Raw genomic sequence first — 13,680 nt, forward strand, 5'->3', positions numbered from 1 at the left:
CGCAGGCTGGGCCTCGGTTATCTTAGTTACCTACCATTTATAACTGCTTCTGCAGGCAGCATAGCATGACAGTAACGCACAGGACCTCTGGGGTAGACCGTTGGGGCTCGACCTGCTGGGGCAGCACCATTGGCTGTGACCTTGGGCCTTGGGCCTTGTGTCTCAGTGTCTTCCACTGTTAAAAGGGGGAAAAGCAGTGCTGACCTCAGAGGGGCATTACAAGGATAAACTGGACCACATGAAGCACTCAGCACAATCTCTGGCAAGTAGTAACTGCAAAAATGTTGTTATGACATAGTTTTGTTGTTAAATACTGGACACTGTGTTCTCGAGAGCCTATCTTGTCCCTTAAAGGGAGGGCTGGAGGCTGTGCGGAACCGCCGTGCTGCTTTATGATCCTGTTGGTGTGCAATCGCTCCTTCTCACGTCTGTGCCCCTGCAGACGGGGCACTTCCTGGGGGCAGAGACGGGTCTCATCCATCCACTGCCGTGTCCAGCTCCGGGACTACCGGGAGTGGGGATTCAACGAACTGCAGTGGCAGTAGCTCGGGATAGAAATGCCGAGCAGAGGACAGCCACTTGGGAGCCCCCTGGGAGGGTGGCCCCTCGAGCCTTCGATGGTGGGAAACAGTATTGCAAAGTTGGGGGGACCTTAGGCTTCAGTATCAGAGGGTCTGGAGCACAAGTCTCAGCAGGGCGCTGTTCTCCGTGTGACCAGGACACATGGGAGACAAGTGCCACCGTCTCCCACTGGAGGTCCTGCTTCTGAAGTGGGGATAATGAAGCCATGCCCTCCACCTGGAAGGGTGGCGTGGGTTAAATGAGAAAAAGATGAGCGAGACGGGCCCCCACTGGGGGCTTTCCTGTGTGTTCATTTTATTCTGCAGTCCTCCCTCTGCTCAACTGGCATTTCAAGTTCTTGGCTGATGGTGACCTTTCTGGGGCAGTTTATAGGAACCCGAGGTTCTCAAGGGACAGGTTTCTGATGCGTGAGGAGGGGACTCTCTCTCATGTGACCTCCTCCCAGAGTCTTCTGACTTTGTCATGCTCACGTTCTGGGGCTTGGCAAGCTGATTCTGCCATCCCCCTGGACAAGTCTTGATATCCCTATTTCACAGATGATGCTCAGAGTGGGTGGGCAACTTGTCGAAGGTCACACAGCTTGACAAAATGGTATTGGAATTATGTCTCTTTCAATTCCAAGTCCATACTCTGACCTGGTTCATTGTTCTGCTTCCCTCCATGGGGCTGTGGAGGGGTCCTTGGGAGGAGAATGGCTTTGGGAGGCCACCTGGGGATCTGGGTCCTCTTCTTAGGGCCCCTGGAATCTGGGACTCCCAAATGGGTTACAAATGTGTTGAGATATCTCCTTAGCCCTTGGGACAGAGCCTGGGCCACTCAGCTGAGACCAGGCACAATCCTGTTTGTCTACCTGTGTGTTGAACAAATACGGATCCTTCTCTTCGCGCTTCATGGTGTGACTCAGGTCGGGGAGCACTGATGGCTCGACCCCAACCAGGCACACTGAACACACACTGTCCCCAGAAGGGCGGGGATTCACGGTCCTCTCTGGGCCACTGTCTCTTCATCCAAGAAATGGGCACTTCAGTGGGCAACAACGTCAAAGGCCTTTCTGGCACTGTGAACCTGTGTGTGTGAGCCTCAGAACACGGTGGGGCAGGGTCCACATGGGGCCCAGTCGGGCCAAATACAGTCAAGAAAGAGAGCCATGGAGAAGGAGAGGCCAGAGGCTATGGCTGTGCCTCAGCTTGAGTCTTTGGCTGCACGGGGGGCCAGATGGGGAGGCTGGGGGAGGCTGGAAGGCTGCAGGTGTCTGCTGTTCCCCATGCTGCATCCTCCAGCAGAGGGGCCCCCTTCTTGATACTGAAGGTTCTCCGGGCTCATTGCTTAGGTTTTAGAGTAAAGCCTGGTGGGAAGGCCACATCTGTCGGACTCATCAGCCACAGTGAAGGGACACCCTGGCCAGGTTTGGCGGGGCTGACCTTTATCCTTTCTGATAGGAAGCCAAGAGTCATGCCTCAGAGCTGGGGCAGGACAGAGGGCCAGGCTGGCAAACGGAGGTAGGAGGGTGGGTTGGCAGCACCGCGATCTACCTCATTCCCTCAGGCAGCAAGCAGGGGAGGAGGAAGGGATTCTGGTCTCAGATCAGACTTCAGTTTTAGTCAAGGCTTAGCCACTTACTTGTGTGATCTTAGGCAAGCCACAGAGTCTCAGTTTTTTCCTCTGGTAAATGGGGATACTATTTCAAGGGTGGGGTTGTAGAGAGATTAAGTGAGGGGCAGGGGGCACGGCATGATGTAAACTATAAAGTGCTGGCCTCCTTCCCCCAAATGCCAGGGGCCAGTTCCAGCTCCAGAGGGTTTACCCTCTGGGGAACGGGGGCCTGGTACCCAGGCTGCTGGAATCAGTCACGAGGCAGGAGCCATTCCTCATCGGGCCTTGGGTTCTGCATCCGTGAGACAAAAGGGCTCTGAAAGCCATGCTTCCTGGGAGGGTCTGATCTGGAAGTTTCCTCCAAGCCACGATGGTGTGGGTGGTGGCATTTGCTACCTTGAATTGAGCAGCTGACAGTGGCCCCAAATATGCACCCTACCTAGGTCTTCCTGGGAAGACCCAGGCACCTCGGGGCCCTGGGAGACAGGGCCAGCTGGTGTTTCTGAGTTCCAGAGGAGGTGGAGAGGCTCAGCGGCACCTCCCTTGCTCCAGGCCGCAGCGCAGCTGCTAGGAAGTAGGGCTGGGATTCAAACCCAGGTCCTCATGGAACCTTGAGATCCCAACCATGCCTCTGCCCTTCTGATTTCTGTGGCCCAGAGTAACAGCTTTTCACTTTTGTTTTTCTTTTTTGTTTTAACAACAATAGAAAGGTAAGACTGGAAACTGAAAAATAAGACAGAGGAAGAGGTCAAAAAGCCAGCCCCTGGACTCAGCTGTGTTTGCAGGAAACACATCACCTGTCACACGTGAAAACAAACACAGCCACCTGTGACCAACGTCTTCTGGACGGGACAAAGTCCAGAGGAGGGAGAGCTGGGTCACCAAGGACCAGCCTGCAGGTGGAGTGCCCGAGGACTGGTGGCTTCCGGGGCACAGCCGGCACGCCAGCCTCTCACTCCACTTTGTACCCAAGCAAGCAGGCTGAGCTGCCTTGGAGTCAGCTGTCCTGCTCCCGAGACTGGCTGGCCCTCCAGGCCTCGGGCGGCCCCGCCCCTGGGCACAGCCCAGAGGCTTGGAGACAGTGGCCCCTCCCCTGTGGGTGGGACAGAGACCCTCCTTCCTCCGGCGGCTTGGCCCCGCCCTATTTGACGTAACCCTGGCCCCTTGCCCCAGAGCAGTGGTGGCCGCCCTCTCACAGGGAGCCCTCTGGCCCCGGCACATATCTGCAGGCTGGGTCAAGCCCTGGAGGCTTTCCTGTCTCAGTGGGCTCTGGGCAGGAAACTAACAACTTCGGGATAGTAATCATCATCATCGTGACTGGTAGCATTTATTTGACATTTACCTGGTGCCAGGTACTTTACAGATACTAACTCATGTAAGTCTCACCATCACCCATTATTAAGTCCACTTTATAGGTGGGAAAGCAGAGGCACAGAGGTGAAGTGATTGCCCAGGGCCACGCGGTTGGTAAGATGTGGCAGATTTGGCACTTCAGGAACGGAGAGTAGGAGGAGTGGGCTAGGGTGCCAGCTCAGACTAAGCCCTACTGGGTGCTAGCCTGATTGCAGGCCGCCCTCCCACCCGTGTATCATGAATAGTGTCCCCATTCATTGATAAGGAGGTAGCTCTCTAGCCTCGCCTGAGGTTTTGTGGCTGATATGTGGCGGACCCAGGGGAGGAAACCAAGGGTCGCTAAGTGACTCTGAGTTCAGTTCTAATACCTCCCTAGGCTGAAGGCCTGGTGACCCGGGACAGGGCAGCAGGTAGAGAGAGAGAGATCTCTGGACTCCGAATCTCTGGGTCCCCCACCGTGTGCTCGGCCCTGATTTCACTGTGTGACCTGTCCTGCTCTCTCGGCCCCTCTGAAAAACACACCGATCTCAAAGGGCTTCCCCTTCAGAGCGGACGCTGCTCTGGGGATGTGCCTCCGGGAAGTCAAGGGCGGAGCAGAGGTGTCAGGAGCTTCGTGGGAGCTCTCCCTGGCCAGGCCCTGCTGTACCAGGCGCCCCAGGCCTGCCTGCACCCCACTCCCAGCAGAGGGATAGGGCCCCATTAGAGTCCCCAGAAGAGCTTTAAAAAACCCTGATGGCCCTGGCCGGTGTGGCTTGGTGCATGAATGCCAGTCTGCAAACTGAAAGGCCGCTGGTTCAATTCCCACTCAGGACATGTGCCAGGGTTGCAGGCCAGGTCCCCAGTTGGGGTCATGAGAGAGGCAACTGATCAATGTTTCTCTCGCACAGCGATGTTTCTTTCCCTTTCTTTTTCCCTCCCTTCCCATCTCTCTAAAAATAAGTAATAAGCTCTTTTTTTGAAAAGTCCTGAAGCTCAGACTATACCCTGGGCCAATTAAATCAGCATCCCTGGCACCAGCAGGTTTGAGTTCCCAGGGAAATCCCGGAGTGTGGCCAGGGTCAGGGACCACTACTACTCCAAACAAATGGGAGACGGGGAAATAAGAACCTCCTGGCTTTCTGGCCGTGGTGACCCCCTGACCAGGAGACAGCTCGTGCCTGCCGCTGTGTGCATCGTTCTTGGGAGACAGTTTGAAGCTTGCATTGGCTTTTCTGGCCCAGAGGAGATTAAAATCCAGTCTTGGGGGAAGCAACCCCTTCCCCAGTGGCACGATAAAAGTTGGTTTGCCCTCTCTAAGAAACCTTTCCCCGCCTCTCCAGACTGCCCCTGTTTTCCTTTCCTGCTTCCTGCAAGCACATGTGAGTACCTGCTATGGACCAGGCGCTGCCCTAGGCTGGGGAAGTGGGAGGAAGGAGACAGAAGCCCCTCCCCCTAAGCCCGCTGCACAGGGGCTGCAGCACAGCCGTGAACCAGCTAGATAAACACAGTGAGCAGGGCATGCGAGTAGCTGTCAAAGCTGCTACTCCTTCGAGTCACCAGGGGAGTCCCCCCAAGATTCTGATGACTTGCGGGTCAGGAATTGCGGTGGGGGTGCCTCTGGGCATTGGCATATTTTGAGTGTAATGCGCATCTGGAGGTGAGGCCTGCTGAGTAGAGCCAGTGTTCAGGAAAAAGCCTCTGGAGGAGGGAGCTCATCAGGGGCCAGCCTGGGGCCTTGGGGGAGGAGTGATCTTGAAAGAAGAAGCGCAGGTCAGAGGCCTGGTGGGCAAGGGCCTGCTCTACTGGAACAACAGGAAAGAGTGGCCTTTGTGTCCTGCAGAATGAGTGTGTGCGTGAGAAGGGGGGAGGGGCAGGGCCCCAAGGGCCACATAAGAGCGTGAATTACAGCAGACATCTTGGCTGTATCACCATCGCAGGGTTGGGGAGTGGCAAGATCCAGTTTGCATTTTTCAGAGCCCTTCCTGAGGTATGGATAACAGTGAGGGCAGGAGGGGGACCTGTATTGGTGCAGGTGGGAGGTGAGGCCAGGGGCCGGTAGGGGTGCTGGATTGGGCTGTGGGTGGGACGAGGGGGCTGAGGCACAGAGAGACCTGACTGGGGCCCCTAGGTGTTCAGGCCGAGCCTGCTGGTGAGTCAAGGCTGTGCCCTCCCTAGCTCAGAATCCTGCAGTGCTTACAACCCTGGAGCCCGGGCCCTAAGGGACCTCAAGAGGGTTTCCTAAGCTGTGCTCCACGAGGTGTGAAGGGCCGTGAGGTGAGCGATGGTTGTAAGTCAGGCGCGGGGTCCTTAATAGCCGAATGCACAGTGACTCTCAGGGAGAACTGCTGCTTCACAGACTTGGTGACGGCAAATTTTCTGTTCCTAACAGAGCATCTCCAGGCCTCGTGTTCTGAGGAACCACTCGTGAAAAGGCTGCTCGGGTCCTGTCACTTGACAGGTGAGGAGGTGGGGTGGGACTGGAGGGCAGGGGCAGTCACCTACGCGCCGTTTCCTCCTGAGTGACTGACTCATCAGAGCAGGGCGCAGCCTGCACCTCCGACTCCGGCCTGGAGGTACAGTGAATGCTGCAGGAGCCACTCTGTGTCCCCAGGGCTGTATGGGGACATCCAGGTCCCAGGGCTGGGCTGGAAGGCTCCTCCCCTTCCTCAGCAGAGGGACAGACCCACCCTCCTAGTCCACAGGTGCAGACCCACGGGAGGGCTGCACAGAGGGGTTCTCTTGAAGACACTCCTTCCCTGTGACCAGGAGCTCTGGGGAAGGCCGGGGAGCCCTGGCAGTGGGTCCTGGCCTTCAGAGCTGGCTCTGGGAGCTAACCCTATGCAACCTCCACCCCACCCCGTAGGTGAGGGCACGAGAGGCTTGAAAATAGAGTCTCGGCAGCCCAGGGGCAGTGGATCTCAGACCCCCCTTCAGGTGGCCAAGTTTAGAAAGTCCCAGTATTCCATGGGGAAGTCCTGCCCCTCCCATGCACCTCCCCACCCCGCCCTCCATGCCTCCCTCCATCCTTTCATCCTCCCATCCCTCTATCCACCCACAATCCTGCTGACAACATTTTCTGGGATCCTAATTTGTCCTCATAAATAATTCACAGTCTTTCCCCTGGAGGTCTCATGACCCACTGGGGAGATGGGCAAGTGAGTAGAAAATGACTGAACAGCGTTAGGAGTTGGGATGGTAACCCTCATGTATTGGAAGCCTACTCATGCCAGGCACTTCACCCACATTGTCTGATTCAATCGCAGAGCAACTCTGCCAAAGAGATTTCATTTTTCCCTTTTCACAGATGACTAGAGTGAGGCTCAGAGAGGTTAATTTCTTTATCCAAAGTCACACAGCTGGAAGGTGATAGAATCACATTTACAACCAGGCAGCCTGATGCCAGAGCCTGTTCTGGGAACCACTCCAGCCTGCAGTGCTATTGGAAGGAAGCAGACTGGGGGCGCCCCTCACCCACATTTGTTCTCTGGGAGCCGCAGCCGGGGCGGTGATGACAAGCCCGGCTGAGTGGGAGGCTTCCTGGAGGAGGTGGATGTCTGAAGCGAATACTGATGGATGAGTAGGAGTTAATGACATATTAGTGTAATAGAATTTCACTGCACAAACTGATCTGGCATAAAATGATATATTTGGTCAATTTAAATCATAGATGCTTAGAAATGGTCAATTTACCTGCTATGAAGCATAACAAAATCAGCACCTTCTTTCCACTGCTCACGCAGCTGTCGGTGACTGTTCTGGCATTTTCCAAATAAAATGTGCGTGTTTTGCGGCTGCCAAGACACCCTGGCAGGAAGGCGGGGCGGACCCTCCGGGGTCCGCAGAGAGTGCGGACACGGAAGCGCAGCCCTGGGAGACGGCTCTGTTTCACTTCACCTTCAAGTGCAGCGCCGCCCTCGCTTCTTCCCCAAGAAGCTCACCCCAGCCTGGCTGCCAGGTGCTGACCTCACTGTGTCTTCACAACGGGGTTCAGCTGGGAGCCCCCACTCTGCAGGTGAAGAGAACAAGGCTCTGAAGTCCCTTCCCTGTGGCCATGCACTGGCAGAGCCAGGATTTGAACCCTTGTCTGGGGATCCTGTGCACCGCCATTCGATCCCCTGTGCCAGGAAATGACAAGCTTTTTCTGTAAGGGGCCAGGCAGTAAACGTTTAGGATTTTGTGGGCCAACGGTCGGCCGCAACTGCCCCGCTGTGCATGGCAATGCCGAGCAGCTGCAGGCAGGACACAAACCAGGGGGTGTGGCTGGGTGCCAACCCAAATTTATTTGTGGACTTCGAAATTTGAATTTCATGTGTTACAAAATATCCTTTTTTAAAAAATTCTTTTCCAACTTTAAAAACGTAAAATTTGCCCTGGTTGGTTTGGTTCAGTGGATTGAGTGCTGGCCTGTGAACCAAAAGGTTGCCAGTTCAATTCCCAGTCACATGCTTGGGTTGTGGGCCAGCTCCCTGGGTGGGGGCGTGTGAGAGGCAACCGATCGATGTTTCTCTCACACAATCTGTTTCTCTCCCTCTCTCCTTCCCTTCCCCCCTCTCTAAAAATAAATAAATAAGTAAAATAAATAAATAAGTAAAATAAAATAAATCTGTAAAATAAAATAAGTAAAATAAGTAAAATAAATCTGTAAAAACGTAAAATTTGTTTCTAGCCCATAAGCCATATAGGTGGCAGGTTGGATTTGATCCATAAGCCTAACTGGCCGCCCCTGTGCTGCCCCGGCCCGTATTCCTGTCTAGTGGGTGAGGAGACTGGGGCTCAGACCCTTCAGCGTAGGCAGGCAGAGCTAGAATGTAACCTCATGCCCTCTGATTTCAATGTGGGGTCTCCTCGGGGCTTGGTGGGGGTGGAGGGCTCCCAAAATGTGGTGCCACACCCCACTGGGGGCTGACCTGGGCGTGTTCCCAGCCTTCACTGACACCCACCTGCCCTCGTGGAACTGCCCACCTGCTGCCAGGCGTGCAGACTGTCGCTCATGCTCTGCTCCTTGGGGCTGAAAGGAGGAGATGTCTGCACTCGCGGGGCAGAAAAACTTTGCATCCAGGGTTCTGGCCCACAAGCCTGGGAGCCGCCCACCCCAGGCTCTGGTTCTTAGTGCCTTTTCCTCCCTTGGGCAACTTCCAGGTAGTCCCTGGATGTGTCCCGATTGGCCAAGCTGCTTGCCAGTCGTGGGGCTTCCTGACTCCTCTTCTAGCATCTGAACCCACCCAGCTTCCTCCTGGAATGAAGAGGGCGGCCCAAGGGGTCAGCGGCCTGGATTCTGTTCCTGGCCTCTCCGCATACTGGTGGCTGAACTAGCTCCTTTAGCCCTCCGGGCCTTAGTTTGCTCCCAGGATGTTGAAAGGCTTTGCCCAATGCCTGGTATGAATTGTGTAAGTAACCAGCGAAATGGCCCGGGGGTCAGAGCGTGGGGGATGCCTGCCAGCCCACTCAACCAGAGCTCCTTCGAGCTGTCACCTGGGTCCTCACCACCCCCTTGGTCAACAGAACCCCAGTCATCCCCAGATACAGTCCACAGCCAGTGCCTGGCTCACAGCATTTCACAGCGGAAAGATCTTGCTCCTGGACCTTGGGCTGCTTAACGAGCTGTGTGACTTGGGCAAGTTAACTGCACCTGCCTGAGCCTGCCCCACCCCGCCCCAGGGTAGGAATACCCTCCTCACCTCCTGGGCAGGTTTTGACGATGAAAGGGAAAGGGGTTGAGTGGCCTGGCGCCAATGGCTGTTCACAGGCAGCCCCTCCCCCTTACTGGGCAGACCTGGTTCTCACTCTGGTCTAAAAGCTGCCCGTTCCGAACACCCCCAGCCCTGCGAGGCTGCACCGTGGACCCGGCCCAGGAACAGGATGTGGGAGCCAGAAGTTCACAGACTCCGCAGACTCTCTGGGCCCGCTGCAGTTGCCCAAGGGCTGTTTCCACACTCTTCCAGTTTCACAAGAACCAACCGGCACCACTGCTGGCTCTCTGGAGCCTCTGCGCCCCTCGGCTGGGATATGGTTGATGAACAGTCCTCCTGGTGAAGTGGTGACTTCTCTGTAGGCTGTTTGGGTTGACCCTGTGTCAGCCCCTGGGGCTGGCATCCGCACCCCCCACCCTTTTCCCTCCGTGTCCTTTGCTGGGAGGAACCCCAGACAGGCAAGCAGGTCCCTGGTAGGAAAGAAAAGCACGCCTCTGTCCACGGGGGGATCTCTCCTCTCTGGCTGTTTGACCCCTGTGAGTTTACGAAGTGCCCCTGGTGCTGTGTGGGGAGGAGAGAGAGAAAAACAGCAGTCTCTGGGTCTCCTGACTTGGGAGTGAGGGTAGCCTCTGGGTCTGGGGGAGCTCCTAGGCAGTGCTGCTGAGGCTGGTCTTTCAGGGGTCCTGAGTCACTGCTGTCCCTGCATTTCTCAGACCTAGATCTTGCACTCTGGGGGCTTGGAAGAGCGTCATTTCCCCATGTAGCACTTGAACCAACTTCCTCCATAAGTCTTTATTTAGACTTTGCTTCCATGCCACTTGTGACGGGGTGCTTGCTACCAACCAGGCAGCTTTTAAAAAAAAATTTCTTCTTTGGATGCCTTTGCTTCATGTGCCCAAACCTGACCCATAGAAAGGCAGCTAAAGAAAACTTTCTCTAGCAGGGATACTAGAAAACTGAACTGAACCCCTTGGGAGGCAGTAAGTCCTCCCCCTAAACCCCCTTCCCCTGTCACTGGAGGAACATAAAGTCAAAGCCGAGCTTCCACTGGCGAGGATGTTGGAAAATTGTTATAATGTCCAGAGCAGGGTGAGAGGCCTCTGTGTGGACAGGGGAGAGTCCCATGACTTAGGCCTGCCTTCCACCCTGCAAGGAGGGGTGAGAGGGCCTCCATCCTCTCTGTTCTGTGGCCCCCCCTACTCTTCCCCCTCCACAGAGCAGTGGGAACAAGACCACAGCAGGTCTGCTGCCTGCTTCCCCATCTCCACCCCCACCCTCAGGGCCTGGCTCTACCCTTGCAGCTGTCCCTGGCCAGCTGTCCTGGCCCGAGCTGCCTGGCGCTGGTTCCCTCACCCCACAGGGCCTGAGAGCTGGCTGTTTTCACTCCTGGGCTTGTCTGGCCTTGGGGAGGGTGCATAGGCAGCCGGCTTCCAGCTTCCAGCTTCCCTCTTCCTCCCCGAGTCCTACCCTCGCCTGGGGTCCTCTGAGTAAAGGGACAGAGCATGGGTCGTGTCACCCAGGGTAACTGAAAAGTTGTAAACAACCTGTGTGTTCAATCTTCAGTGTTGATGAAATGCTTTGTGGTATATCTACATCTGGGGCTTTAACCCGGAGTCCCCGGGGAGTTTCCGAATGGGCTTCATGGGGTCTGTGAACCCCCAGAAGTTATTTTCAAAATGTAACCTATACCTGAGTTTTCTGGGAGAGTCTCTGGCTGCCCCACATTAATAAGTATGAGAGCTCGGTCCTGAGCAGCGCGTAGGGCTGCGTTTCAGAAGGGCGCCCCCTGCGCGCCGAGACAGTGCGCTGTGGGATGGGGAAGCGGTGGGCAGCTCAGCGTGCTATGCCCCCACGTGCTGGAGGTGCAGCCACTCAAAGGACAGCGGTGTTCATCTCTGGGGCGAGATCAGACTTTCTGTTCAATTTGTGTTTTTCTGTGTTTGTTCGACGTTTCACAACACACACTCCTTCCCTTTGCACAAGGCAGAGGGAGGGAGTGCGCAGTCCGTTTTCCCAGCGGCCGGAACGTTCCTTCTCCTCACAGCAGCCCCACTGCCCCAGATGTGCGTGTGGAACGAGCCGCAGGACTGAGCTCGGGGTGTCCAGCTGTCACTCACTAACTTCCTGGTCTCCTGACTTCCGGGAGCCCACCTGGGCAGGTTTCGAACCCTGAGCTCTCCTATATAGTCTCCCCCCAGGCCTGGCCCCCATAGAGTGGCTGGCCCAGACCCTGACTGCCAAGCATCAAGCGGCCCAGAGTACTCATAGGACCACTTCCTAGCTGTGTGGCTTTGGGCCAGTCATCTAACCTCTCGGCCTCAGAGTGCTATCAAGCAGGACTTCATGTTAGTACCTACCTTTGGGATTGTCAGGGTGAGCTAGGAGGATTTGGGGCAAGCAGACGGTGGGTGCCCATGGGCCTCAGTTCTCTCTCCTTTCCAGCCCTGCCCAGTCCCACCTTGCACTGACCTTGACCTCCCTGCCTTCTCTCTCCACAGGGAGCTCCAGGGCCGGCAGGATGGGGTCCGCCTGCATCAAAGTCACCAAGTACTTTCTCTTCCTCTTCAACTTGCTCTTCTTTGTAAGTATGGCCCCCACACTTGACGGCCTCCAACAGAGACTCTGGTCCCTGATGCGTGCCGGCCTGAGACCCTCCAGAGAAGCCAGGACTGGGGATGGAGGCGGGGTGTGGGTGGTGGGGGCTGAAGGCAGGCCATTCCAAGTGGAACCTGGTCAGGCTGGTGAAGAGATTGCTGGCATTCCCGGCCGGCTCCCTGGCGGAGCACTGGACCCTTGCCTGGCCTCGCCCTCTCCTGGGGCCCTGAGGCCAGCTGTCCAGGGAGCCAGGCATGGGGGAGGGGAAGCACTCGGGGCATCTCCTCAAGTCTCGCCATCGGGGAATGGTTGGATGGGAGTCTCGGGGTCTTTCTTGCCCTGTCCTGCCCCACCCCCCACCTTCCTCTTCCCCTCTGAGAACCTCCCTGTTACCATTCTGGTCTCAAATGCCCCCCCTTCAGCCCCACCTCCAGGTTGGAGAGTGTGTCCCGAGCCCCCCAGAGGGTGGGCATGAGGAGGCTGGGCTCTGGGTCAGAGTGGAGACACAGTTTCCTTCCCCAGACCCTCCCTGGCAGGCGTCATCAGGTCCTCGAGCCAGAGGACGCCCAGATGTGAGCTCCATGCACATCTGGAGCTGCTTTTTGTGGGGCCTCGATTCCCCTCTTCGGCCTGGCACCTCCCGACTCTGGCTGCTCTGGAGCTGCCAGGATGATGGGGGGGCGTGTACGAGTAGTTGTGTCAGTGTGTGTGAGAACGTGTTTATTAGGGTCCAATTTTACTTTTAGACATTGTGCACATACATGAATATTTTTTAAGAGAAAAACAGTACCTCTGAGTGCTAATGTCAGGCTTCCAGGAAACTTGGGGTTTGTTCTTTATGCCTCTTCATTTTTCAAATTTTCTACACTAGACATGAATTACTTGTGGGGAAAAAATTGTCCTGCAAGTTACATAGGATTATGGGAAGTTTAGAAAATGAAGAATCTTCCCAAATTCTTTCTCATAACTATAACCCAACACACGGACACTTACAAGTGAGTTCCCGGCACATGCGAGCACACGTGTGTACGTACATGCATGCACACGGACAACCCTGGTACCGCCTGTCTGGCTCTTGCCTGGCCTGCCTCCAGCCCGCCTCCCTCCTCCAGGACCATGCTGAGGCCCTGCCGCAGCTCTGCCCTCCACTGATGGCAGCCAGGCCTGGACGCCACCCCAGGCAGGGCCTGGGCACCTGGGCTTCCCCAGCTTGGCGCTCAGGTCCCTCCTGGTTGGCCCGGGTCACTGCAAAGCAGCTGCCCGAGCAGCCAGAGCCAAGCTTTCCCTGGCAGGCAGTGGGCTCCCAGGCTGAGGCCCGCTACGAGGGCCAGTGGGGACCAGGGGTGGGGAACACTGCGGCTCCATCCCTGGGGCTCGAGAGACGAGAGAGGGGTCTGGCCACAGCCTGATGGTGCCTGAGGCTCAGGGTTCAGGGCTGTAGACACCCCTCTGCACCCGTGCAGTGGGAGGGAAGAGGGGCAGAGACTTCCTGGAGAGAGGGAGCAGGGCTGATGGTTTTGGCTGGGGTGTCCTCTCCTGTGCTGCGGGGCTGCCCAGAGACTGGAAAAGCTGCTCTCGGGCCAGAGCTCCGGGGGCTGGTCTCGGGGGCCTGGCTTCCGCCCAGCTGCTCCAGGAGGAGGCTGGTGGGAATCGGGCTTTAACTCCCTGTGTGCTGGGGCTCCGAATGGCCCCTCGGGATGGGGGGAGTGTGTGGTGGGGGTGGGAAGCTTTTATTACAGGAGGGTGACGGAAGGGAGAGTCAGAGGTGACAGTGTGCGTTTGCTGTTCGCTCATCCACCAAACGTGTGTTTGACGCCTCCGTGTGTTCAGTGTCCCTGGCGGTGCCAGGCACACACTCACTGGCTGAAGAGCCATGGTTTCTGCACTC

At 56.5% G+C, this 13,680-nt stretch overlaps 1 protein-coding gene across 2 annotated transcripts in view; it reads left to right on the forward strand.

Annotated features, from left to right (window-relative positions):
* CD82 (CD82 molecule) overlaps positions 1-13,680 on the forward strand; it is a 51,357-nt gene that overhangs the window by 15,507 nt on the left and 22,170 nt on the right. Inside the window, exons 2-3 of one of the 2 annotated variants that reach the window (XM_037166094.2) lie at positions 5,897-5,965; positions 11,696-11,778. In XM_037166094.2, the coding sequence (XP_037021989.2) occupies positions 11,716-11,778 (63 nt within the window). In that variant the 5' untranslated portion in view covers positions 5,897-5,965; positions 11,696-11,715. The remainder of the gene's footprint in view (positions 1-5,896; positions 5,966-11,695; positions 11,779-13,680) is intronic. The other variant, XM_037166095.2, reaches the window with a different exon arrangement.

The sequence above is a fragment of the Artibeus jamaicensis genome, unplaced genomic scaffold (assembly GCF_021234435.1).
Source record: "Artibeus jamaicensis isolate MK-2021 breed Jamaican fruit bat unplaced genomic scaffold, CSHL_Jam_final contig_797, whole genome shotgun sequence".
NCBI classification, from domain to species: Eukaryota; Metazoa; Chordata; class Mammalia; order Chiroptera; family Phyllostomidae; genus Artibeus; species Artibeus jamaicensis.